Source organism: Hakea prostrata, chromosome 4, assembly GCF_041222555.1.
Source record: "Hakea prostrata isolate BN-2017 chromosome 4, UWA_Hpros_2, whole genome shotgun sequence".
In the NCBI taxonomy this organism is placed as follows: domain Eukaryota; kingdom Viridiplantae; phylum Streptophyta; class Magnoliopsida; order Proteales; family Proteaceae; genus Hakea; species Hakea prostrata.
In genome coordinates, this window is record NC_142603.1 from 979952 (window position 1) to 1003777 (window position 23826).

General features: G+C 38.0%; 2 protein-coding genes across 4 annotated transcripts; both read left to right on the forward strand.

Annotated features, from left to right (window-relative positions):
• The first annotated feature begins 4839 nt into the window (after positions 1-4839).
• LOC149016904 (uncharacterized) lies at positions 4840-5505 on the forward strand. Its single transcript, XM_089152850.1, has one exon. The coding sequence runs from the start codon at positions 4840-4842 to the stop codon at positions 5503-5505; it is 666 nt and encodes a 221-aa protein (XP_089008976.1).
• A 6177-nt stretch (positions 5506-11682) lies between these two features.
• ZCF125 (P-loop containing nucleoside triphosphate hydrolases superfamily protein) lies at positions 11683-22069 on the forward strand. Of its 3 annotated transcripts, XM_089151169.1 has the most exons (19): positions 11683-11988; positions 12114-12203; positions 12481-12599; positions 12686-12799; positions 12882-12963; positions 13070-13137; positions 13284-13361; positions 13474-13616; positions 13700-13802; positions 13886-13966; positions 15294-15362; positions 15435-15494; positions 15581-15667; positions 15798-15854; positions 16702-16983; positions 18047-18133; positions 19298-19456; positions 19558-19824; positions 20869-22069. In XM_089151169.1, exons 1-19 carry the CDS (start codon positions 11838-11840, stop codon positions 21307-21309), a joined length of 2538 nt encoding a protein of 845 aa, XP_089007295.1. In that variant the 5' UTR covers positions 11683-11837; the 3' UTR covers positions 21310-22069. The 3 variants fall into 3 exon arrangements, with proteins under 3 accessions (XP_089007295.1, XP_089007296.1, XP_089007297.1); XM_089151170.1 differs by lacking the exon at positions 20869-22069 and having other exon boundaries at positions 19558-20847; XM_089151171.1 differs by lacking the exons at positions 11683-11988; positions 12114-12203; positions 12481-12599 and having other exon boundaries at positions 12713-12799; positions 12901-12963.
• The last annotated feature ends 1757 nt before the right edge of the window (positions 22070-23826 follow it).

Genomic DNA, 23826 nt, shown 5'->3' on the forward strand with positions numbered 1-23826 from the left:
TCACATTTGTAGTGGGGTGAAGGAGAAAGGAAAGGAAAGGAAAGGGTTTTGTGGAAAAGTGATAGTGGTGGGTCTCACTTTTTACTTTTCTCAACTTTTCCACAAAATCCCACCAAATATGTGGGGTTTTAAAATGGGTTGGAGTGGAAAAGTTAGGCTACCACATCACCAGACAAGTCTCTCACTTTCTCACCCCTTGCAACCAAACAATCTACCATTTTGGGATTTCAGGGAAAAGTGAAAAATCTACATTTTTTTCAAGAATTTTCCCACCCCACCTTTATTCCAGCAAACAAACGCAGCCTAAGGGTTCAGCTCAAGATATAAATCTTGTGCCGGGGAGTTTCTTACTAATACCATTTTACCCATACGAAGAAAGCAATTTAAATGAAGACATAATAGAGGGGTGGGGTTGATATATATACATATATATATATATTCTTACCATTAGAGACAGTGTCGACTTCTCTCGATTAGCAACCTGTTTAATCTCGAAAATTAATTTAATAAAGAGTAGTGCAGTGCCATGTAGTGTCATCTATTCTGCCATGATCCATGTCTTGGTGTCTTGTATGTCTGCGAATTGTGGTGGAAAACTTAAGAGCAATATTTTATTTTATTTTATTTTATGTTATTTTATGTATGTATGAAACTTATTTTTACGACAGGAAAATGCGTATTGGGATTTGGAGAACCAAACTATACTAGATTCAGGTGAATTCCTCCATGAAATGTAATATGCTTATAAGAGAAAAAGTTCTTTGGACACGAAATCACCTTGCTTTCCTTCCGATGCTTGAGAGCCTCTCGTTTTATATACAAGAGAAAAGTTCTCCCGACATGAGATCACTTTACTTTCCTTTTGATGTATGAGAGGCTCTCGTTGCATATTTTTAAGAGTATAGGCCAGTCTGGATCACAGGAGAACATTGTGCTTGCTTGACGGGTTTTGACCATAGAAATAAGTTGGGGGCTTATAGGGTAAATCATTTATTAGGCTCATTTCTATTTTTGTGGTCAAAATCCGTTAAGGGAGCACATTATGGTCCCTGTCTTGGGAGGTGATCAAGACTCATATAGGCTAGTACAAGTCAAGATCATATCCAGCATAATCAATGAATTCATTGACCGAAGAGATAGTTGTCCCCTGAAATGTGGAAGTTAAAATTTTGAATACAACTATTTTGATCTCTTTAATCTTCTTGATTCCTTTCTTTCTTTTGTAATTTAACTTCTTCTTCATTTGTACCTTCCTTTTAGAGAGGAGATGCTAACATCGACAATTATCAATCAAGCTATCGTAAGTTGATACTTGGCTTCTTTCTTTGGAGGAACTTTATGTGTAGTATAATATAAGGAGTAAGGACACACACTGAATTTATCTAGCCCTTTAAATAATATGTTATACATAATTGAATCTTATAAATCATTGGACAATTATTAAAAGAACTCCTTCGAAAAGAAGATCCAACCTCAACTGCTATTAAAAAAAAGTCTTTGAATTTTAAAGACGACAACATTGAGTCTTTGAGAGGGGCATGGCATCTCATCCATCAGATTTAGATGAAACCTACCCTAATCACCATCTAAATTCAAGTTTTTCTTTGGATACTTGTCTTTCCCAGCGAATATATAATTCAAATAAGCACATGAATGCAACCATGCTTGTGAAAAAAACAAAAAACAAAATGTAGTGCAAGCGCTTAGGAACATGGAGTATGGAACCCAATTGGATTATTTTGCTGATGGGGAGTTAATTAAATTCTTGACGGTTTAATTTCTAACTAAAATAACTACCGAATAATATAGTGTAGCAGAGAAGAAAACAGACCACAGCAGTTAAAATAAAAGAAAGGGAGGCCTCCCTCCGTTATTCACTTATTCCATGCATGGCCTCTAGATTCCATTGATACTTTTGGTGTCGGCCTCGTGCCTCCCATCGATCTGCTTCTCTCTCTCTCTTTCTCTTTCTCTCTCTCTATCACTCCCGTGTTTGGTGCCTTTGTTGAGTTGCCCTTGTTGAGTTGAGTGGAGACTTGAGAGATGTGGTACTTTATCCAATGAATAATAACACTTTGCTCTGAGAATTGCTTTTTACTGTTTTCTTTGCAGAAACAATCATGTGATAAAATAACACCCACCATGGCCCAACCAGTCAACCACTCTCCCAACCACTCTACCTCCCATGACCCACCCACCCACCCACCCACCGACCTAGCTACGAGATTGATTTTGCTCCCTTTTCCTCAATCCGTCTTTTTTGCCAAGCCAACCCAAGCCAAGCCACTGAGAATTAATGGAAGGGAAGACAATAAAACAAAGAGACAGAGAGAGAGACAGAGACACGAAGAAGAAATGATGAGTTGGGACGATGGTAGCCGTCTGATCTGATGGGCTAGCAAGTGTACGTTGGTGAGGGAAGGTCAGTATCAAAAAGGTACGTAGGACTTACCAGAGAAAACGAGAGACACAAGAGTCACCAGAAAGAAAGTGGACACCACCGGACACGAGTCACCAGACTCACCACTCACTCACTCACTCACTCACCCGAGGTACGGGGTAGAAAAATAAAAGAAAACAATCTCTTTCTCTTGTCAATTTCCCTCCCCTCGTTAATGAATCCCGAATATTCCCATTTCTCTCTCTACCATCTACCATCTACCATCTACCATCTACCATCTACCGTCTACCATCTACGTCTGAGTTCTCCACCATGCTACTAGATGCGACTCTAGTCTCGTCTCGTGCGTGTGTTTGAAGGAAATGCGGGCATGTGTCCACGTGCACAACGTAAGTCCCCCAAACTCATTTTGTTTTCTATTTATTATGTTCTTGGTAATACAGATTTTCTTTAAAAAAAAAAAAAAGACAGAAAATAAAGCATGTCCCTTTTCTCTCTCAAGTCTCAACCCAAACCTCCACCCTTTCAATCTTAATAAAGGTGAAGCCGTGAAGGTTGAATGTATTGTTAAGCCGAGAGTGACAATAGAATTCAATAGCTTCTGTGATTCTGTGTGAGAAAGAAAAATATGTAATTCACCTGGTTTATTCTTTTTTATTATTATTATTGATTAAAATGATTAATTCAATATGTAATTGAATTGACTGGTGATGGCCGGTCACTTAAGAAAACTTAGAGTGGAAACATGAGTCTTAATTTCAACTTCTAGAATCATTCATTCATATGAATGTTTAATTAATGTTCTTTATTATTTTTAGTGAATTTTAAATGAATGTTATTTAATCCGAATAATTGACCCAAAACTTATATGTGAATGCATGTGACACATGTAGACATACATAATCTATCTATATATTCCGAATTAATGAAGAATGCCTAGCTTGGACATTAATTTCCATATTAATTAAGGTGGTTAAATATTGTCGGCCGTTATAGTTGATATAACATGGATCAGATTGAGAAGAGTTAATTTGGAGTATGAAATAGTATTAATTCCAATAGGGATGAGGTAGGAGCTGGGTGGGTGGTGGTGGTGGAATTATTATGAATCTTGATTAGGAAGAAACCAATTTTATGAAGAAAACGATACATCTATGGTCTATATGCCTCCTAGCTAGTGCCATCAAATGAAAAAGAGTAGTAGTAGGACAACATTGTGATATAGATTTTCAAATTAAGAAAGAAAATTCATGAACCAATTAAGCCTGTCGTCTTCATGATCGATCATCTATCTATCTGTAGGAACTACGAGATCATTCATTTCCAAAGATTTCGATATCTATCTAGGGTTCATGGATAGATATAGAACCTCGTTGAAGAATAAGCGGAACTGCTACTTTATGTCCAGATATCCGTTTATCCTAAACCCCCATGACCCGTAACGAGGTAGCCGCCAGGTAACCCGTCGCCCCGGGGCCCGCAGGGGGGCCGGGGGGGGGGGGGGGTTTCGTGTTTGCGTTCCTTCGAGGTTAAGAAATCTACTCATAGAGAACAAGGGGGGGGGGGGGACCCACTAGCTTATGTCACTGTCACTGGGGCGACCCAAACCCTACTCGACAGGCCATCCTCTCCTCTCATCACCACCTTTGTTCTGTCGCTCTCTCTTTAGTCTTTTCTTATAAAATCTTATTGACCTGACCCCCAATTGCAAAAGAAGAACTTGTTAAAGCAGAAGTAGAGAAATAAGCTTTCAAATTATAACAAAGTTAAAAACCCAAACGCACCACTCGTTCGTTACTCCCCCATTCACACTGGGAGTGGGAGGTCACCATCCGCCATTCCTCCATTCCTCCATTCCTCCATCCTGAACCTGAACGCAACCTTTTTTAACTTTTCCTCTCTCTTTCTCTTTATTATTCGTCACTACTTTATAATATTAAGTGCTCCCTCAGTACCTCCCCACAAGCGTCGTCAGCTAGCTATATTATTTACGTATACTATCACGGAATATTCTCTCTCTCTCTCTCTCTCTCTCTACTCTATACGACTGACTATACGTCCTTGTCGTCTCTACCTCAGCGGTCTTCACTCACTCATCAGTCATCACCAATCCATTCATTTGTCCCGGCCCAGCAGCCAGCCAAGCAGCCAGTACCACGCCCCCACACAGTAACTCCCATCTATGATATATCGCCCCCAAAAGAAAGAAACATAATAAAAAAGAAACATAATGGACGTGGCCACGTGGGTTGGGTGGGCCACCAGCAACAACTAGCTCCCCTCCCCTTTCTCCGCCCATAAATACTCGTCTGCTACACAGCGTTTCTTCCCTTTCTCCCTCCGTCCTTCCTCCGCTCCTTGCTTGCTTAAAACTATTGTTGCTCGACTATCGTTAAGTCCCTCCTCCCTCCTCCCTCCTCCCTCCTCCGGCCACCGCCATGTCCATGTTCGAATTGCCCTTTCCTGTCTTCGAAGGCAGCTTCACCCCGTGGGAGAACCAAGACGACGACGACGACCAGCTGCTGCTGCTCTCTAATTTGTTCCACCCGGCCAGCAGCCAGGATGGAGATGTCGACCAATTGTCCCATCCTGCTAACTCCAATAATTCCGCCTCAGACGAGCCATCGAACCAACCGGCGGTCTCGGTCTCGGTCTCGGCTGCCGCCGTGGATGAGCGTAAGCGACGCCGTATGATATCCAATCGTGAATCCGCCAGGAGATCTCGCATGCGAAAACAGAGGCACCTAGACGGCCTAAGGAACCAGGTGAACCGGCTACGAACCGAGAACCGGGATATCTCAAACCGTTTGGGGTTCCTGACTCAGCGCTGCCACCTCGTGCGCAGAGACAACGACCGGCTCCGTTCGGAGTCTCTGGCTCTCGAGCAAAGACTCTCCTATCACCTTCGGATTCTGCTCTTCCGTCAGCTCCAACAACAACAACAACAACAACAATATTCCCCTGCTCCTCCTCCGCCTCCTCCCTCATACGTTAATTGCCTAAAATTAACGCCCTCGTACGACGTTCCCATTTTGGAGTCCTTTAAAACTACACCGGGACATGCAGGAGTAGGACCAACAACAATTATATCCAGCTTGAGCTAGCTACCTATGGTCGACATACCATACCATACCATATATATATATACATGATATGATATGATATGATATGATATCTAGCTATGGTCATCCATCCGATCCACAACAGGCTAGGCTCCCTCTCCTCTTCTACTGTACATTAAAATTAATCAGAAGGTGGAGGAGGAGTCCAAAGTCTCTCGAGCGGCAGTTTTTTGGGCTAGCGACTTTTTGCAAGTTTAATTTCTATATATATATATATATATATATATATATATATATATATATATATATATATATATAGCATGGGTTCTAAGGAAAACTTAATTTGAATGTTTTCTGTGAAACCTAAGCTAGATAGCTAGATAAGGGTTTTTTAAGTAGTATTTTTCTCCGGCCTTCTCTTTTGTAAAGACTAATTAAGAAGTTTTACCCCCTTACTGTTTTTTTCTTTTTCTTATCCATTTCTTAGTTGAGCTTGTCTTCTCTTTTCAATAGAAATGTTGCCAACTTAAACTGGCTTTCAACTACTAAATCAATTGAGACCTTGGTTAAACACATGTCTCGTGGCATTGCCATCACGTACAGAAACAGAAGGCAACAAGGCAAGAAAGAGCAATCCATCCATACCTACATATATGTGTATATATATATACAGCAGCGCCATATATCATAAGTAAATTAACCAAAGCAGGTAGACATGAATAAAGCAATAAAGCAATAAAGCAAAAGCTGATTACTAATTAATAATGGGAAACCTGTTTGGGCTGCGTTTGGCATGACGAAACGGTAACCACATCTCCTTTTGTTTTCATTAAATAATGTATGTGGCTTTGATAAAGTTTAACAAAAATAATATCCAAAAGTTCGGTTATATTAATTGATATATATTCCTAATACAAACGCTACTCACATGAATGTAATGGTTTTTTTCTTCCTTTTTTTCCAGCGTATGTAATGGTTAAATTCACGCAATCACGCGGGGCGCAGCAGCTTTACCGCTTTACTAATTACCTTTTCTGCTTTATTAATAATAACATTCATTAATTAATATTAATAGGACGGATCTTGATTAATTTCAGATACCGGGATGTTACGTACCCAGCCCCGTCTGTGTTGAGTTGATCTGAGTATGGTAATTGGTAAAAGGTAACCCCTTTGATCAAAAGAGAAAAAAATGGTATAACCCATCAGTCCATTACTCCATTTTGTGGGGTTCCAATTAATTTCTTCCACACAAAAAAAAAAAAAAAAAAAAAAAAAAAAAAACATTTGGGAATTAATTCTCCACAAAAAAAAAAAAAAAAACTATTAATTAATAGATGCTTGATTGATTGATTGATTGATTGATTGATAGATAATGAGGGAACCCAAACCCAACCACAATCCAGCTTCCAAACACCGCCACTCGATGAAAGACGTAGTGGGAAAAGTTCCACGTGTCTATATATGCTGCATAAAATGGTGAAGGTCTTTCAGTCTTTGTTACCAATTTACCATTTTATTTTTTATTTTTAAGTAGGAAGAAAAAACTTCATTCGTTGAATTTTTAAAGAATACACAAATATATTTAAAAAAAAAAATTATGAAATCACAAGGTTCAAATGAAACATCCAAAACCAACGGAGAGGAAATTGATCAAATTATATATATATACGATAGATAGGATCATAAAGTTAAGGTATGGGTAAGTCTCAATAAAACTTTGGAAATGAAGTTATAAATACAACATCAACTAATAAATTCAAAAGATGTGAAAGACGCATCCTTTATCACAAAAGTCCAATTAGGTTAAAACATGCCATAAAGCTGAGAGAGTGACATATTTTAGGGGAGGCAAAAAAACAGACTACAGTGGCAGAGAGATAACACATTAAGGGAGTGGAGAAACTACATCGTAAACAACTACTGGATCGACTTGGAAGTCGAAAGTATAGGGAAGTTTCACCGCTTGATTTCTTGAGAAGAACAAATGGGCTAGTGCTTTGGCAACAGTGATATCTGTGACCGGATGATGTTGCAGCAGGGGCTCTGGCAGAGGAAGTTGCAGGGGCTGCGATGATGGCGACTAATAGCATTACATAGACTACAACATGATTTATGGCATCAAAACTTCTAGATTTGAGGAATTTACTTATAAATCTAGCCATGGATAGCCTTCACAAAAAAATTAATAGCCAAATCTTTGACTTCCAATATTTTAAGAACCTTCAATTTCCTTTTGTTTTGAAACCAAAAGAGGTTGATACGCATGTCTTGCGCAACAAACCAAACCAATCAAACTAATAAAACAGAACAAAGATAGGGAGTAGAGAAGAAGAAAAAACAGCAACTGCATTAAAAAAATAAAATAACTAATTAAAAAAAAAAAAAAAACCCTTCAATTGAAGGTAAAACATAGAAATAAACAATAATCAGGTTACAAGGAAAAAAGAACATTATAAAAAGGAGAAATGTTAAAAATTTATGACAAATGTAGATGAGATATGAGAAGTGAGGAAGAGGGAGAAGAAGAAGAAGAACAGGCAGAGACAGAGGCAAGGGACTGCCAAGTTCTCTTCACCTCAAAACGTAACTTGCGCTTTAAGGTTTCTCACCTATGCCGTTCGTAAGTGACAAGCAGATGGTACTCTTTAATAATTATTTAGTATTTATTTATTTATTTATTCTTTTGTATGAATTTACCTATTTACTCGGTATGTAAATATGTTGATGAGGGTATTTACCCCAAAAGATAATAACAATAATATGTCGATGATATAACTCAAAAAGAAAGATTTATCAAATGAAAGACTAATATATACGTCAATGACGTCATGTCGATGCACATACCTTTGTTCCACTTTGGAATATTTTACTGCACCTAATATCCAATATATATAACCTGTCACCCCAGGAAACCAAAAAATAAAAAAGAATGTAAATACTATAATCACTGATTCTTCTTTTATTAATTGGATGACGTCGTTGCATTATTTCATCAATATTGGATATGACAAGACAACCATGAACAATAAACTATATATATATATATATATATTTCTTCTTCCCCTCTTCTATGATAAATTTACAGCCAATAAGATTAATAATAGTAACACAAAAATAATGGCCGTTTTAAATATTCATGGCTAAAGGGATGTTTTTTTAAGGAACTCAACCATGCAGTCAACATTTTACGTAGTTCTCTTAAATATGTTATTTATTTGGTTGCAAAAGTGAGTTATGTAATAATTATAAAAATAAAGACACATTCAAAATATAAGACTTTAGGGAAAATATAATGTATATATAGAATAGACATTATAAACTTTTCATATACATAATTATGAAGCTCATCGGTGTCTTAATGGAGCAATAAGATTTCTATCACCTATGATGATTACATAAGCCAAATGACCTTCATAATTCTTACATCAAATAGACCGCTTGCATTAGTAACTCTACAATGACAAAACCTCAAGGGTTGATTTAGTAAATGGGTCCAGAATTTGAGTTTCTCTCACTTGAAATTAGTCTTTTAATTTTAGCATTCCATTCGGTGTATTACATGTGTTGATTTATGGAAATCATCGAGACTATGGATAAAAATCTGTTGTATATTTAAATAGTTATAAAGCTAGTTTTCACTATTTAGTTAACTAGTTTATGCAAACCTCCATTTTATTTTATTTTTTTGGCAAGGAATGGGGGTGGGGGCATTCTATAAAAAAAATAAACTATCTTAAAGTATAATTTTTTTTTTCATGTTAGGATTCTCAACTCTATAATGGATTTTTGTTTCAATATTGGTATTATTATTATTATTATTATTATTATTATTATTATTAGGTAAATGACATTTTCTCTTAACTATATATTATAACAGATGACAAGTGACTCTTCAAAATCACCATAAGAGATCAAACCGGCAAGTTTTATAGATGTTAATTTACTCCTTTGAGGTGGTGGTGGGGTTGGTCCGCAACTATTGAAATTGAGAAAGACACCTTTCCAAGTCCCTTGGGCAAAATAAGAAACTCGTCGCTAGGAGGAGAAGGACATGGGACATAATGAGAATGGACAAAATCATGTACTTGATTTGGATCAAACGATTCTAAACTTTCTTTTGTTTTGTTTTTGGTAGAAACCATTATAAACTTGAAGTGTAGGTTTAACAAAATTTCAGAGATCAGTCTAGTATGGTTGGGGATAAATTGCATTTGGCATGTTTTCATGCATGAATAGACTTTTGGTAAACTTGGGCTATCTAAAGCCAATAATTTTATCTAGATTTTTGTGGCTATTGATCGTTTATCTTTTTTTTTTTTTTTTTTTTTTTTTTTTTTTTAACTTAAAGTGGAATTTTCTTTATTAGGAATTCTATTATTTTTTATATATATATTATTTTAAAAGAGATGCCTTTTTTTTTATTTAAAATTTAGAATTAATACATGGCTTTTCACGATCAAGACAGCCATGCGACCATTGGTGATGGATGAGGATTTTTTTTCAAAATATGAATTTGGTTAATGTTATTTGTTTTCCTATGTCATCAAAGCTCTTATTTGATAGTTGTATGATTATCTTTGAATTTCAATAGGTATGATTAAAATCACAACTGGAGACGGTGGTCTAGTGGTTCAAAGCTTACTTTTAAATATTTGTACTTAGAGTGTTTGCATTGGTAAATCTACAGGGCTAACGATTGCATAAATCAAACTTGAAAAGTCGAACATTGCCTAATAGATCGCAATGGTGCTACTATTGCATCCCCATTGGTTAGTAAAAAAAGAAAAGAAAAAGAAAAAAATTGGGATTAAAATCAATAATACAACATTTGATTCCACGGAAAAAAGAAATTAATCGTATTAATCCCCTCAATCCGAATTGTTAATTTTATTATTTTGTTTAATTTTTGTTTGTGACGGAAGTCAGAAGATAGAATCCTTAGTAGGTGAAGTAGTGACAAGACAAACTTTAAAAAGGCATGGAAAATGAGGAGTGTATCTTTCTTTCTTTCTTTCTTTCTAGTAGGTGGGCGGTGGGCCTGATGGTTGTTTGGTTTATTTCTTGTAAGTTGAGAGATTTGATTGTTGTTTTTATTGAGTTCACAATTACAATAATTAAGTTGATTACGACTCATCACACGCTTCTCACTACTTTATTCCCTCCATGTGTAATATGTCGCATCTCCATTTTCATATTTTTATGTAACTTCTTCAGTTCTTCCTATATATGCAGCACGCATAAGTAAAAATGTAAAATTAAAATGACATGATTTAAGTGGTGACGTCGCGCATGCAAGTAATATTGCAATTGCAATAATCTGCTTTGAATTATTAATTAATTAATTAATTAATTAAAGAGTTAAAGGTGACAACTGATGGACAAATCCATTTGCTTTCTCCCTTTGTTTTGTTTGTCTCTTGTGCGGGCGGACTCGTGTTCTCACCGGAGTCAACAAATACTTTTTCAGTTACAAATAAATAAATAAATAAATAAATAAATAATCCACTTGTCATGCATTCTACCAAGAGCATCTAGTTAGCCTACCAGGAGTTCCGGCCGGAAGGAAGCTTCTTGAGTGAAGAGTTTTAAGACTTAGTAGGATCAAAACACGTGGCAACGGATGGCTTTAGCCTTTAAGTTTGTATATCACACTACGAAGAACGTACATTCGATCGTGTTGTCTCTGTCTCATGCATGTTGTGACTTGTGACTTGTGAGACAAACCAAGGGAGCTCATGCATGCATGCATGCTTGCTAATAGCATGCATTCATTAACATGTACATCAGGTGCCACTGGGCTACTCTGGATTTGTCTGGACCGGCCCACGCTGAGACATATATGTTTGCCCATGCACTTACTAAGTTACTAGACATGCATATATATATATCTATAAGACTTTTTTTTTTGGTAATAATATCTCTTGGCACTTTCCCTATCACATGGGCCTGCCTTGTTGGGCTTAAACAAAAAAGGTATGGACTCCTCATTATTTACATAATATGGGGGCCCACTGTTGCTCTGTAGCCTGGGCATGCTCGACGACTGTCGACTGAGTGTGGGATCGATTGTTTGTTTGTGGCCATTTGTGGGAGTGGGGATACAGTTTCGTCGTATGTAATTGTATCCACACCTGACCGAGTGAACAAAAAGGGTTTGGATGCTAAAATATGGAAGATAAAGGGGGTTAAGTGCGAAAACAAAACAATCCGCTTCAGCGCTCCAAGCCTCTCTGTGATTTTAAACTTCAAAATTGGGGGGAAAACTCGAAGGTGCGCCGGAAGACATCTTCCGGAAGAACATTTGGGATTTGGGATCTGGGGGCGCGATTTGTGTTGTTCTTCAGGGCTTAAGAGAGTTCAAAGGAGCCAACATGGAGAAGATTTGTGTAGCAGTCCGTGTTAGACCTGCTGTCACCCAACAACTCCCCAACCCCAATGGGACGTTTTGGAAGGTCGAAGACAATCGGATCTCACTACATAGGCCTCTTGGTACCCCTGTCTCCGGTGCTTCTTATGCTTTCGGTACGCTTCCCTTTTTCCTCTTCCTCTTCCTCTTCCAATTCCCTTTTGTATACTCCTCTTCCCCTCCTTCTCTTTCTTTCTTACTACCCGACTAACATTTTGAGATTATCCATGAACAAATTCAGATCATGTCTTCGATGAAAACTGTAACAATGCTGAGGTGTACGATCTTCTTGCCAAGGACATCATTCGAAGCGCAGTGGAGGGATTTAACGGTATTACTTCTTCCTCCCCCCCCAAACCCCCTATGTCAGTTTAGGTTTGCCCCTATATCATTTACTTCCTTCAATCTGTGTTTCATGACTCCTCCTATTCTAATCCAGAAGCCTCTCTTTAACATAACCTTTGCACTTCCAGTCAAACATTATGTCAGTGCAGCTTCTAAAGTATTTATATTGTGATTTAGGGTAACTTTTATGCTGATGTTGTTGCTATATTTGGGTTTATCGTTCATACTTCATTTCACTATGTTGATCCCTCTGATATTTCCAGGAACTGCCTTTGCATATGGACAGACCAGTAGTGGCAAAACTTTTACCATGAATGGTTCTGAAAATGTTCCAGGAGTTATTCACCTTGCCGTTAGGGATATATTCCAAAACATTCAGATGGTAGGAATAGTTTTTGTTTCAAAGCTTATCTGAATTTGCTCATTTTAGACTCTTTTTTCTATTTATTCACACTATTGTATCATCAGAAAACTGACAGGGAGTTTTTGGTCCGAGTTTCCTACATGGAAATTTACAACGAAGATATCAATGATCTTTTGGCCCCTGAGAATCAGAAGCTTCAAATTCATGAGAGTCTGGAGGTGGAGTATGAACTATGATATCCTTCCCAGAGCAACCACTTTTCTGTTTTTCATAGTCTCACTAGTTTTCTTTGCCTTTCAGCGGGGTATCTTTGTTTCAGGCTTGAGAGAGGAAATTGTTAATGATGCTGAACAACTGCTAAAACTCATTGAAATTGGACAAGGTATGTTCCTATTAACATATTTCTGTCACAAAACTAATGTAATTTTTCTTTTTCCAAATCTAGTGTACTTGTATCTATTAATTGTTTATGGTTGTGATTTTTGCAGCTAATCAGCACTTTGGTGAGACAAATATGAATGCTCGAAGTAGCAGATCCCACACCATATTCAGGATGGTATGTTCTGCTTTAGATGGAGGTTTAGTTTTTCCACTTCTCTTGTCACCAAAAAAAATAATAATAAAATTTCCACTTCTCATTTGAATTCCTTCTACTCTTTTTTACTTGTTTGGATGTGTTCCTGCCCTTCTGTTACAAGTTAGGTTATTGAAAGCAAGGGTAAAGATACAATTTCTTCTGGTGATTATTCGAGTTCAGATGCCATCCGTGTATCTGTCTTGGTATGTAATTCTTTCTATCCTTTTTAATGAAAGCCTCTTCATGGGTTTTCTTGTTTTTCTTTGTGTTTCTATCCTAGCCTTTTTCATTAGATTTATTTTCTTCAATCTCTAGAATTTGGTCGACTTAGCGGGATCTGAGAGGATTGCGAAAACTGGAGCTGGTGGAGTGCGTTTAAAGGAAGGAAAACACATTAATAAGAGCTTAATGATTCTTGGTAATGTGATATACAAATTGAGCGATGGTGGGAGGCAAAGGTACTTGTTTATTATTCTAGAAATTGATGACTGAGGCACTTCATGAAGTTTTTGCACTTAAAACTCAATATTTGCTGATGCAGGGGGCATATTCCATATCGAGACAGCAAGCTCACCCGTATATTGCAACCTGCTTTGGGAGGTAATGCAAAAACAGCGATAATCTGTACAGTAGCACCAGAAGAGGTAGGTTGTTTTCTCTCTCTTTGCGTGTTTCATCAACATTATTGCAACATGGATATGTTATTTTATTTGATTGATGCCCTTAGGTTCACATTGAGGAAACAAAGGGAACCCTTCAGTTTGCCAGTAGAGCTAAACGTATTACAAATTGTGCTCAAGTCAATGAGGTAATTATGTCACTATATTGTGATTTTATCCTGCTACCTAGTTTCCAAGATTAGAGTCATACCGCTAATCATATAAACTTGTCCAACTAAAACTTCTTGTGATTACTATGTTTGGAGCTTGAGAAGCTTCCACTCAAGTACTTTAGCTAAATTCAGAACAGATCAAACATTCACAAGTAGTTTCTTAGTTTCAAATTGAAGATTATTTGATTAAAGGATGTCATAAAATCAAGTTTTTAATTTTCTTATGGCTATTATTTTCAGCCATGTCAATGACATTTGGGGTGATTCTGTTTGTTGCAGTTGTTTTACTGGGTTAATCTAAATGGTCCACTCTAGTGTTTGATTTATTATTACTTGTGCAATAATTACATTCATATTTTTGTCTTGTTTTATTTATTGATGGTTGTTCATTAACTTTATTTACTTGTCTCAGTGTTGTAACCTGAATTGACTTTCAATTGAAGAGCTTATATGATATGTTTGGCATGATACGATGGAAACACGGACATATACCTCTAGATTTATAGTAAGATTCAGAGGTTAAAAGAACATGTAATAATATAGCACTTTTGCACTTAAAAACTCCTTACTTCCAGGTGATTGGTTTGTGATTAGAGAACAACTATTGTTGGACTAAAATAAGCAAGTCATCATTTTTTCTGTGAGTCATTTTCAGTAGGATGTGGAAAAGTCCCATTGTTCTTCAAATTTAAATGTAGATAATATTGTTCCTTTTGTTGTAAAGATGGTCTGCGCTTTGCAGCATGGCTGCATTCTATTTACGTCTGTAAGTACTTGCTGATATAATCACAAAGAGAATGATTGGACACAGTAAGCACTTGCTGTTGTTGTCCTTCATCTTTGTTGCTTTGTCATTCTTCTATTGTTCCATACTGCTGCTGTGTTGTCTGCTTGGGTTATGGAGTTCCATGGGACTGAAGTTCTCACAGGAAAGTAGGTGATTATGTTTTTCTTCATATGACGAAGTGAACAATTATACTATGTTTATTGCTCCAAAGATACCAGTTAACGTTTAATAAGAACTTGCTTTCAGAAGAGAATAATACATCCATGATTTAGTGTGGCTCACATTGTTATTTGTTGCTTCCCTTTTCTTCGTGACCTTGAAGATCTTCAAATAATGATCTTTTACATCTGTTGCATCATGGCTGCATTCTGTTTTGCCATGGATTTTCTTATTTTAAAATTCCATGCTTCTTCATTTTGAAGTTGAAAAAACCTAGTTTCCAAAAAGTTTGTGCATATGTTTTGTCTTAATAGTTTTACTTCTCATATTTTCTCAAACTGGTTGATTTTGTCACAGATCCTGACTGATGCAGCCTTATTGAAGCGGCAAAAACTAGAGATAGAGGAACTCCGTAAGAAACTTGAGGTAATGACTAGTTTTCTTTTGAAGATGGAAGAGGACTTGGAGCTTGGTGATTTATTATATCTTTGTTTCTAGGGATCTCGTTTGGAGGTTCTGGAGCAAGAGATGCTGAAATTGCGCAATGAAATGCTCAAGGTAGATTGATGTTTTTAAATTTGTTATGCTGCCTAAACATGTGTCTAACCCAACACCGGTGACCCCCACCCCCCCCAAAAAAAAAGTACGAAAAAGAACATGAAAAACTTGCAATGGAACTTGAGGATGAGAGAAGATCACATAAAGAACGGGATAGGTGTATCAGTGAACAGGTATGACTGCATTAACACATTCTTCTTTCATCCTTTTGGTTTCTAAGGCTAGTAACCATTTTTGTCAAATTTGCTTCTAAATGTGCTTTCTTTTTTTTATCCATGGCTATTTCATTGAATTGTCATATAGAGCAACCGCGAACATTCAGTTCTGCAGAGAGGATTGAGCGTGGAGAACTGGGAGAAGGTAAATTACTTTCTATAGTAATTTCTTTAATCTTATGCACGGCTGCGAGTGTCCTCTGTTCTGGGTTATCAAATTTCAATTATATAATTTTCTATTTCAAAGAATGTGCAATTTTCTTTTCTATATCATGTCGATGGAAAAAAATGATCTCGCAAAATGTCATGTAAAATGTAAATATCTGTCAGAAGTGTCATCTTCTACTTGAGTAGGTGGGTACTTACTATGCTAGATGCAAACTTGAATCCTGGCTGCCAAAACCTGTAAGCATTCATCTACCTGATCCTGTTAATGCTCTGATGATTCTTTTTTTTTTTTTTGGGGGGGGGGGGGGGTTGAAAACTAGAACATCGTTAGATCTTGAGGACAATTGCATGTATTTTGACTTCGAGTCATTGAAACTCATTATGATTAATGATTTATTCATAGACAGTTAGTGACAAAGAATAAGCTGGATTTTCTAGAAGGGGCCATCTCCGGGCTTAATTCCGTTTCCTTGTTTCTACTATTCCATAGACCATGTTTATGCTGCCAAATTGCATTCAGAAGCTGTAGTTGTATAATGTACTTCACCGTGGGAGGACCCTGTCTGTTTTTTTTTAATAGCAGAACACTCATCTTCGTACATTTTCCATGAACACTGGTTCTGTGATTTTCCTTTTAATTTGTTTGATCACGGACTGGGTTTTGCTTTTTTGATTGTGAAGTCATTAATAAGTTTTATGCTCATTTGTATTCTTTAAGCACTAATGATCCATAAGAATATTCATTGTTTCCAATGTGTTTATAGTTAAAACCTACTTACGCATATCTTGCTTTTCTATGTTTGCCTATTTATTGGTGGGAGCAGTTTCCTGTAACTCAGAACTATATGGAAGAAGAAAACCACAGGAGAATATCTGCAGATGCTTTTCGAACGCCTTGTTTCAAAACATCTTCTAATCCTTTTGTTGGGAAACGTTCAACTTGTTCAAGGTTACCTGATTCTAGCCCAATGCCAGATAACTTTTGTGATGTTGCTGACGAAGACATGTGGCTGAAACTGAACAAAGGCTTTACTACTGACCTTAATTCACTACAGATTACTCCAAGCAGGGAGCCACAGTCATTGCCATCAAGTGCTGCATCTCCTGTGAGTTTTTGGTGAACTTTTTCGGAAATGTGTCTACTAATGCAAAATTTCTTTAGCCGTAGAAGTTGGCTTTCCCTTTTTGATAGCAACAAATGGGCAATATTTTAATTAAAGTTTGAAACAGATGATTTGATTTCGAATACATGTCTTCTAGTAGGATGAAAGCATGCAAAAGTCAATTTCATAAATAGATGCCCCAATTTTTATTGTGCATCACCATAATGTTCTAGGCTGTGTGTGCATACATCAAGTCAAGAAGCCTGGTCAACATGGAAATGAAAAAGAACTGGTAAGACCTGGCATGTTGACAAAGAGCCCAGCTGATCCAGTTTCTTGCACATGTTTGATTTCTTTTATCTGCGACTTCATATTTAATGCATTTGAATTAATGCTTATAAATGCATTTCCAAAATTTGAATTGTATTCCACGCCTAGATAACTTTCTACACCAGCTTAGCTAGTGTTCATAAGAAAAAGGTTTCATGCATGAGTAGCGTCAAAGAAGAGGCTTCATGGTAAATAATTTTTGGTCCTTGGACAGGCCATTGGATAGATTGGAATTCCTAGGATAAGCCAACTAACGCGTCAATGCAGGAAATGGTCTGAAAGACATACCCCTTTTTTGGCCAACTCTATATTGGCTGAAACTTGACAAGTAGGTAAAACTTGTCCTAAATTTTTTTAGCCCTTGTCCTACTTGCTATCTGGCCAATCCATGTGCCCCTGTATGGATACTATATAAGTTTAACCACCATTCATGAACCTGGACAATATTGTTATGTAAATAAGGAAGATCATGTGTATCTTGGGGTCTACAACATGTGAAAGTCATATTGGCCTTGCTAATGTGTCAAGTTGACTGTGCGTTTGTGTGGCTCACTTTGGTGTTGTAACAAGTAGGAAGTTGGCTCTGTTCAAGTTGGCTTCACTGGCCACTTTGAACATCAAATTAACTTGGCTATGAGAGAGATTGGCAAGCATTCATTACCATTTGAAGAAAGCTGACTATGGATGTCTAGGTTCCTTACTTTTTATTTATTAAATTCATTTTCAACTTTCTCAGGGTTATTCCATTGATCATTACAAAGAGGAGATTGAGGACTTGAAGAGAAAATTGGAAAATGCTATTACTGAAAAGAATGAACTTGAGGTGAGTGGTATCATATTTCTCTCTCAATTTCTATGACTTATCTGGTTGAAATTTAGACCCACAAAAATTCGGCAAAGTGATCAAAGGATCTCTGGTATATGCTTGTATCCCTTGGAATATACAAGGTTTCGTACGTCCTACACTATCCTTTAGACGAAATCCTAGTTTTGGTCCAAAAAATGGGGGGGGGGGGGTTTGTCCATGCCTTTATTCGTTTGAGAGTGGGTACTAAGCTTTTTAATCTCTCTACTGGAACCATTTGAGCTCCCTTATCCGCACTCGTTCCCCCACAACCACAAAAACCCAAGCCAAACCCTCTTCCTCTCCCCCTCAAACCCAACCCGCCCCCCAAAAGAAAAAAAAGGAGAAGAATAACAAAAAAAGATAGAAGAAGAGATGAAAAAACTTTTTGGTGGGGGGGGGGGTGTGTGTGGAGAAAAAGAGAATATCTTCTCCACCTCTAGAGAAAGGGCAATGCAAAATCTTTATCCTTCTCGCGTGATTTTCTTCCACTCAGACTTGCTGACCTTGATATAACCTGGTTCCATGGCTGATAGTTAGCATTTTATTAAACTCCAGCCCAAATGGCCGAATACATCATTGCTTGAGAATGACCAAACTTTAGTTCAAAGCCAAAAGCCAAGGATACAATCGATGATTTGCTCTTATTGCATCATATAACTTCAAAATTTATTCTTCTTCCCCTCCCTGAAGGATAGAAAAAAGCAACCTTTCTTTTTTAAACCTACATATATTCATTGTGTTTCTGATTAACAATTGTTAGTCGTTTTGCGACTGATTTCGTTGTTATATATTGCTCTAACTCAAAAGAGAATGCCTGTTTCCCTAGAGTTTGAGCAATTACACAAAATTAACACAGGACATGACATCAGGATATCTTTAATCTTTTCCATGTAGCAGAAGTTAATAAATGTGATGCTAGTTTTCCTGTTAATCTTTTAGCCTTTCTTGCTAAATTGCATGACTATACCGACTAAGCACTGGTACTTGTTACCTGTTTATATTGAGCCTTTCTTGATCGTTTTCCGTTTGCAGTTCAAATGTAGCGTTTGATACTTGACTAGTGAGGAGTGATTGCAATATGGATTAGCTTCTCATAATGACTTCTGTGCTTGTAGCTGATTCCTTGTCCCACATATGCAGAGAAATCATGCAAAACAACTGCTTTTGAATGGTCAACTAATGAGGGGGATGTCTGAACTTCAGCAAGAATCACTATTGATTCAAGGAATCCCAATGAAAATGTCCGAGTCTGTAGCAAACTGTAAAGATGTTTATAAAGATGTTTTATCAATCTTGCTGGTAAGTTATCTATGCTCTCTCTATAAGATTTATTCACCCGGAGAGGTCTAGGGAGACAACTTAAATTGACTTTCTTCATTACCTAAACTCTACCTGAACAGAGTTTTGTACCTGATGAAAAATCAATGGCTGCGGAACTAATATCAAGCACCAGAGAGATTGGCTTAACTCTTTTCTCCACCTTAGAAACCCATTTTGGAACGACTACTGGAGGCTATGAGGTTTCACCTGGGGAGAGTTCTCTAACTCGAGAACAAAAAGTGCTCTCTGATTGTTTAAGCAACACAATAACAAATTTGGCATCTTCGGGAACACAAAATGTCGAGCACCGGCATTGGAAGACTGCAGCATGCATCAGCGAATATGAGGTAGCTGCGTCATTTCAACTATTAAGATGTCGTTCTTCATTTCTTGTGTTTTTCATCGTGATACTGGCAATTTTCGTTTATTTTCTGGATCTGATATTTCTGTAGCTACATATTCTTATTAAATACTTCAGTGAGCGTCCTATTAGCTGCATTGGTCAAGTAGTCTCTTATATCCATTCTTTTAAGATGTAATGGTTCAATAATCTATGTATAGTGTTGGCCAACATGTAAGTTCAACAATTTTGATGTCCTGTATGTGAAACTCTTTTTAGAGGCTCCTGTGTATATAACACGTGGAGACATCTCAATTTGTATAATGTGTGGTATTATTGTTTGTTTCCCCTCAAAATTTGAAATACATGATTCAAAATGGTGTATCATCAACAGAACTAGCTCCATATAAAAGTCTAAACTTCAAGTAAGATAGGATTCTAGAATGCAGTAGTAACAAAGCATTGCCAGGACAAGCACTGGACTAGGCTTCGTCTTTGAAGGTGGCAAGTCATTTACAGGTCTTGGGGAAACTTGACTCATTTGCAGCTACAGCTCCTAGGGCCACATTATATTTATACATAGGGAAAGTTGATTAGACTGTTGTAAGAGCAAGAAATTTGATTTGCAATTAACAGAACTCCAATAGAAAGCTAGAAAACACCAGATACATGATATGGGACTTCAAAATGTTTATATTTTTTCGGTCCAGTTAGTATTCTCCTTATCAAATTTCTAAATAATTTTTTTGGGTGAGAATTTGCAAATAAATTGAAACGTTTAACACTGAAAGTAGATACGAAAAATTCACAGCTAGCCGTCAGAACTGTAGTTAAAGAAATTGGAAAACTAGAAGCAGTCAATGTTTGATGTCGTGTTTTTTTTTCTTCTGTTACCTGTCATGATCAACATTTGTTTTTGCTGTTTTCCTTTCTGCATTTGCACATCAATAGTGGAGTATAGGATGATGATGTAGACCACTATGTTGCTTCCTGTAGGTGTCTTTTATTCTCATTTGAATTATTCATTCATGAAATATTGCGTTTTCTGAAGGGATTGCCTACTAGAGCGGCGAATGCCACTTTGGCAGAGAGTTTTGGCAGTGAATTTAACACAGTTATGGAGAAATACCAGTTACTGGATAAAGAATTTAACTCCAATAGCAAGCTCTTGGAGGCTTCTGTTCAAAGATGCCATAGCTTGGAAAGGGAATGCAATATAATGAAAGAGGAGAAGGGCTCTCTGATTCTGAGACTAGTGAAATCCTCAGACAAACTTGAGCTGGTCACCCACCAGAAGGAGAATGTCTTGAACGAGTTGAACTTGGAAGTACAGCGGAGGAAGGATCTCGAAAATAAGATAAAGGAGTTCAACCACGATTTTGCTCAACGAATGAGGATCTTCATGTCCTTCCGTAGCGAGTTAAAATCACAAATGGGCAATTTCAAACAAAGCCCAAACACCTGCTTCAATACCAAGCCACTGGAGTATTGAAGAGAGATAGGTCGGTGCTTGGTTTGCTTTCCACAGCAGAGGGGCATGGAGATGGCTGTCTCCTTGACGGTTGATGGACCACGATTCTCCTTTATTCAGGGGCAGTTATATGGAGCTTTCAGTGGTTAATCTAAAATTTATTCATCTAGTTCCTTCTTATCTGTAGGTGAATTCTCTATGATAATGCAAGATTTGCATGTTGGTTGGTCTAGTCAATACACTAAAGAGGTAAAGAGTTAACGACTTCCCTCAGAGTATGGGCTGGCGTCTCACTTAGTCTTTCTAATGTTGACCGTTATCTTTATCCAAGAAATTTAGAGGGTAGCGTATCAGATCTTGGAATTTGTTCTCCAGCAGTAATAAACTAATATTAACGTTTGTAAACCCCTTCCCCCTCTTCTCCATGTATATATATGCATGTATTCAAAATGGCAATCTCTTAGACTTTTGTCAAGGTAAAAGAAAAATGTGTGCAGCAGGGTTGTTTAATAAGGATGAGAGGAAGATAATTAAACCAAACCTTCAGGTCTCTTGTATCATGAGGCTACAATGAAACAGACTCTCAATTCGAAATTAAACATTCAGTCTGTCGGTGACAATCACTAGCGTTTGGTTACGTACCCACTACACTCATCGTTAAAGACAAATCTTAATCTTGAGGGCGACGGTTGATTAGGGACCACTTCACTTCTTCTTCCTCGCAAGTCCGGTGAAATTTGTCTTGAGTTGCAGGTAGAACTTAATAGTTACGAGCAATGGGAGGAAAAGGTCAGCAAATAATGGGGGAGTTGTAACTTGTACCCCATAATTGTAAAACCTTAATTAAAATTTCGTTTTCTACAAGCCCCAAAACTGTTTGCAATACCTAGGGGGGTGGGGACATGCTGTTTTGGCCGTGAAAGGGATCTTTTCTCATAATAAATTTTCGGTATGTGAGTCTGAGCAAGTGTTTCTGGTAGAATGACTATGAAATTTGAGTGCACGAAAACTTTCTGGGAAATTGGGGGCCGCCGGTTATAACTGTGCGCAAGTTTATGCACCTGAGTGCAGGAAACCTTTGGGGGCAAAGGCAAACGGGCAATTGAATTGGGTCACCTGTGTTTATAACGATTTTTTTTTGATTCTTCTACTTTGTCAGCAGCTGGTGCTTCACAGCCACAGGGGATGGCTTCTCCCTCTCTAGCCAAACCAGGAGTTATCGTCGTCAAGCCTAACAAAAGGCTGGGGGAGCTCCTTCAGGAAGAGCAAGAGCCTCTCTTGCTTGATGTTTACCTTGTTGAAAGAGGGTATTACCCGTCCACCGGAAGAAGAAAAGGAAGAGGACATCATCACCGTTGTAGTACTGCCACTGGTTGTTGCTACCCCTGTCACTTCCCTGGTAATAATACATTCGATAGGAATTTGAAGAGGTTCTCCTTCGGTGGTTGCGATGGCGACGGTTTAAATTTGAATAAGGCAATGAGAATCGTAAGGAATTTAAGCATCCCACACCACCACATCCATCCCAAGGTTCCGACTACCCTACGTAACATTAACAAGCTTCTTTCTGTCTCCACCACCACCACCACCACCACCACCCACCGGAGATCAACCAAGTCTCACCGTTGCAGCAGGGACGAGCACTACGATGGTACTAGAGTGGGGGTAGTTGAATCTCCTGAATTGGAGTTGGACGGAGGAGCAACTCAGCGTCTCCAGGCTGTGGAATTGGATCGAGTTTCCTCAGATACCAAGAGGGTGTTGCAGCAAACAAGGCAGCTTCTGTTCGATTGCGTGACGGAAGCCATAGAAAAGTATCGAAGTGGAAGCGGAAGTGGAAGCGGAAGTGAGAGGAGGAAGAGGCACCCGTGTTGTCTTCTTGATCAATTCATCATCGGAACTGAGGAGCTGGCGAAGATCATATCTGACGACATCCTTGCGTGGGGAAAACAATCCGTAAATATAACGAACCTAAACCAGATAATTGAAGCTGATCTCTGGGAAACGACGACGGAGAAAGAAGGGTGGAGCCATTTTTGGAAACCACGAAGCATCAGGAACGAGATTGGGATGGGGATCGCAGATGCTATCTTGGAGGAGATGACCAATGAGATGGTTACTGACATCACATCCCCCATCTTCGCAGTTGCAGACTTGCAGTTGCAGTTGATGGGCATTAACAAAGTAAGTAATGTAAATGTAAATGTAAATCCAGTCCATCACTGACCGACTTACTTTGTTGTAACGAGGTTCAGGCTTACTGAAACTGGGTTAGTATAACTAAGGAAGGACTAAAAAGGGAGGAACGGGTTGGGGTTGGGGTTGGTTTTGGTTACTAATACTAACTGACTCACTGACGTGGGTGAGTGGGTCTACCTAATAAAACGGACTCCTTCCTGATCCTCCTGATCCTCCTGATCCATCTAAGCAAAACCAGGCCGGCCTAAACGATCCTCCTGATTCGGCTCATCTACTAAACTCTCGTCTCCAGCCTCCAGCCTCCAGCCTCCAGCCTCCAGCCTCCAGCCCCTAGCCGGC

Coding starts and splice junctions, on each gene's coding strand:
- LOC149016904 (XM_089152850.1), top strand. CDS start 4,840: ATGTCCATGTTCGAATTGCCCTTTCCTGTCTTCGAAGGCAGCTTCACC.
- ZCF125 (XM_089151169.1), top strand. CDS start 11,838: ATGGAGAAGATTTGTGTAGCAGTCCGTGTTAGACCTGCTGTCACCCAA. Junction 12,800..12,881: donor AAATTCATGAGAGTCTGGAG/GTGGAGTATGAA, acceptor TTTGCCTTTCAG/CGGGGTATCTTTGTTTCAGG. Junction 13,138..13,283: donor CCCACACCATATTCAGGATG/GTATGTTCTGCT, acceptor GTTACAAGTTAG/GTTATTGAAAGCAAGGGTAA.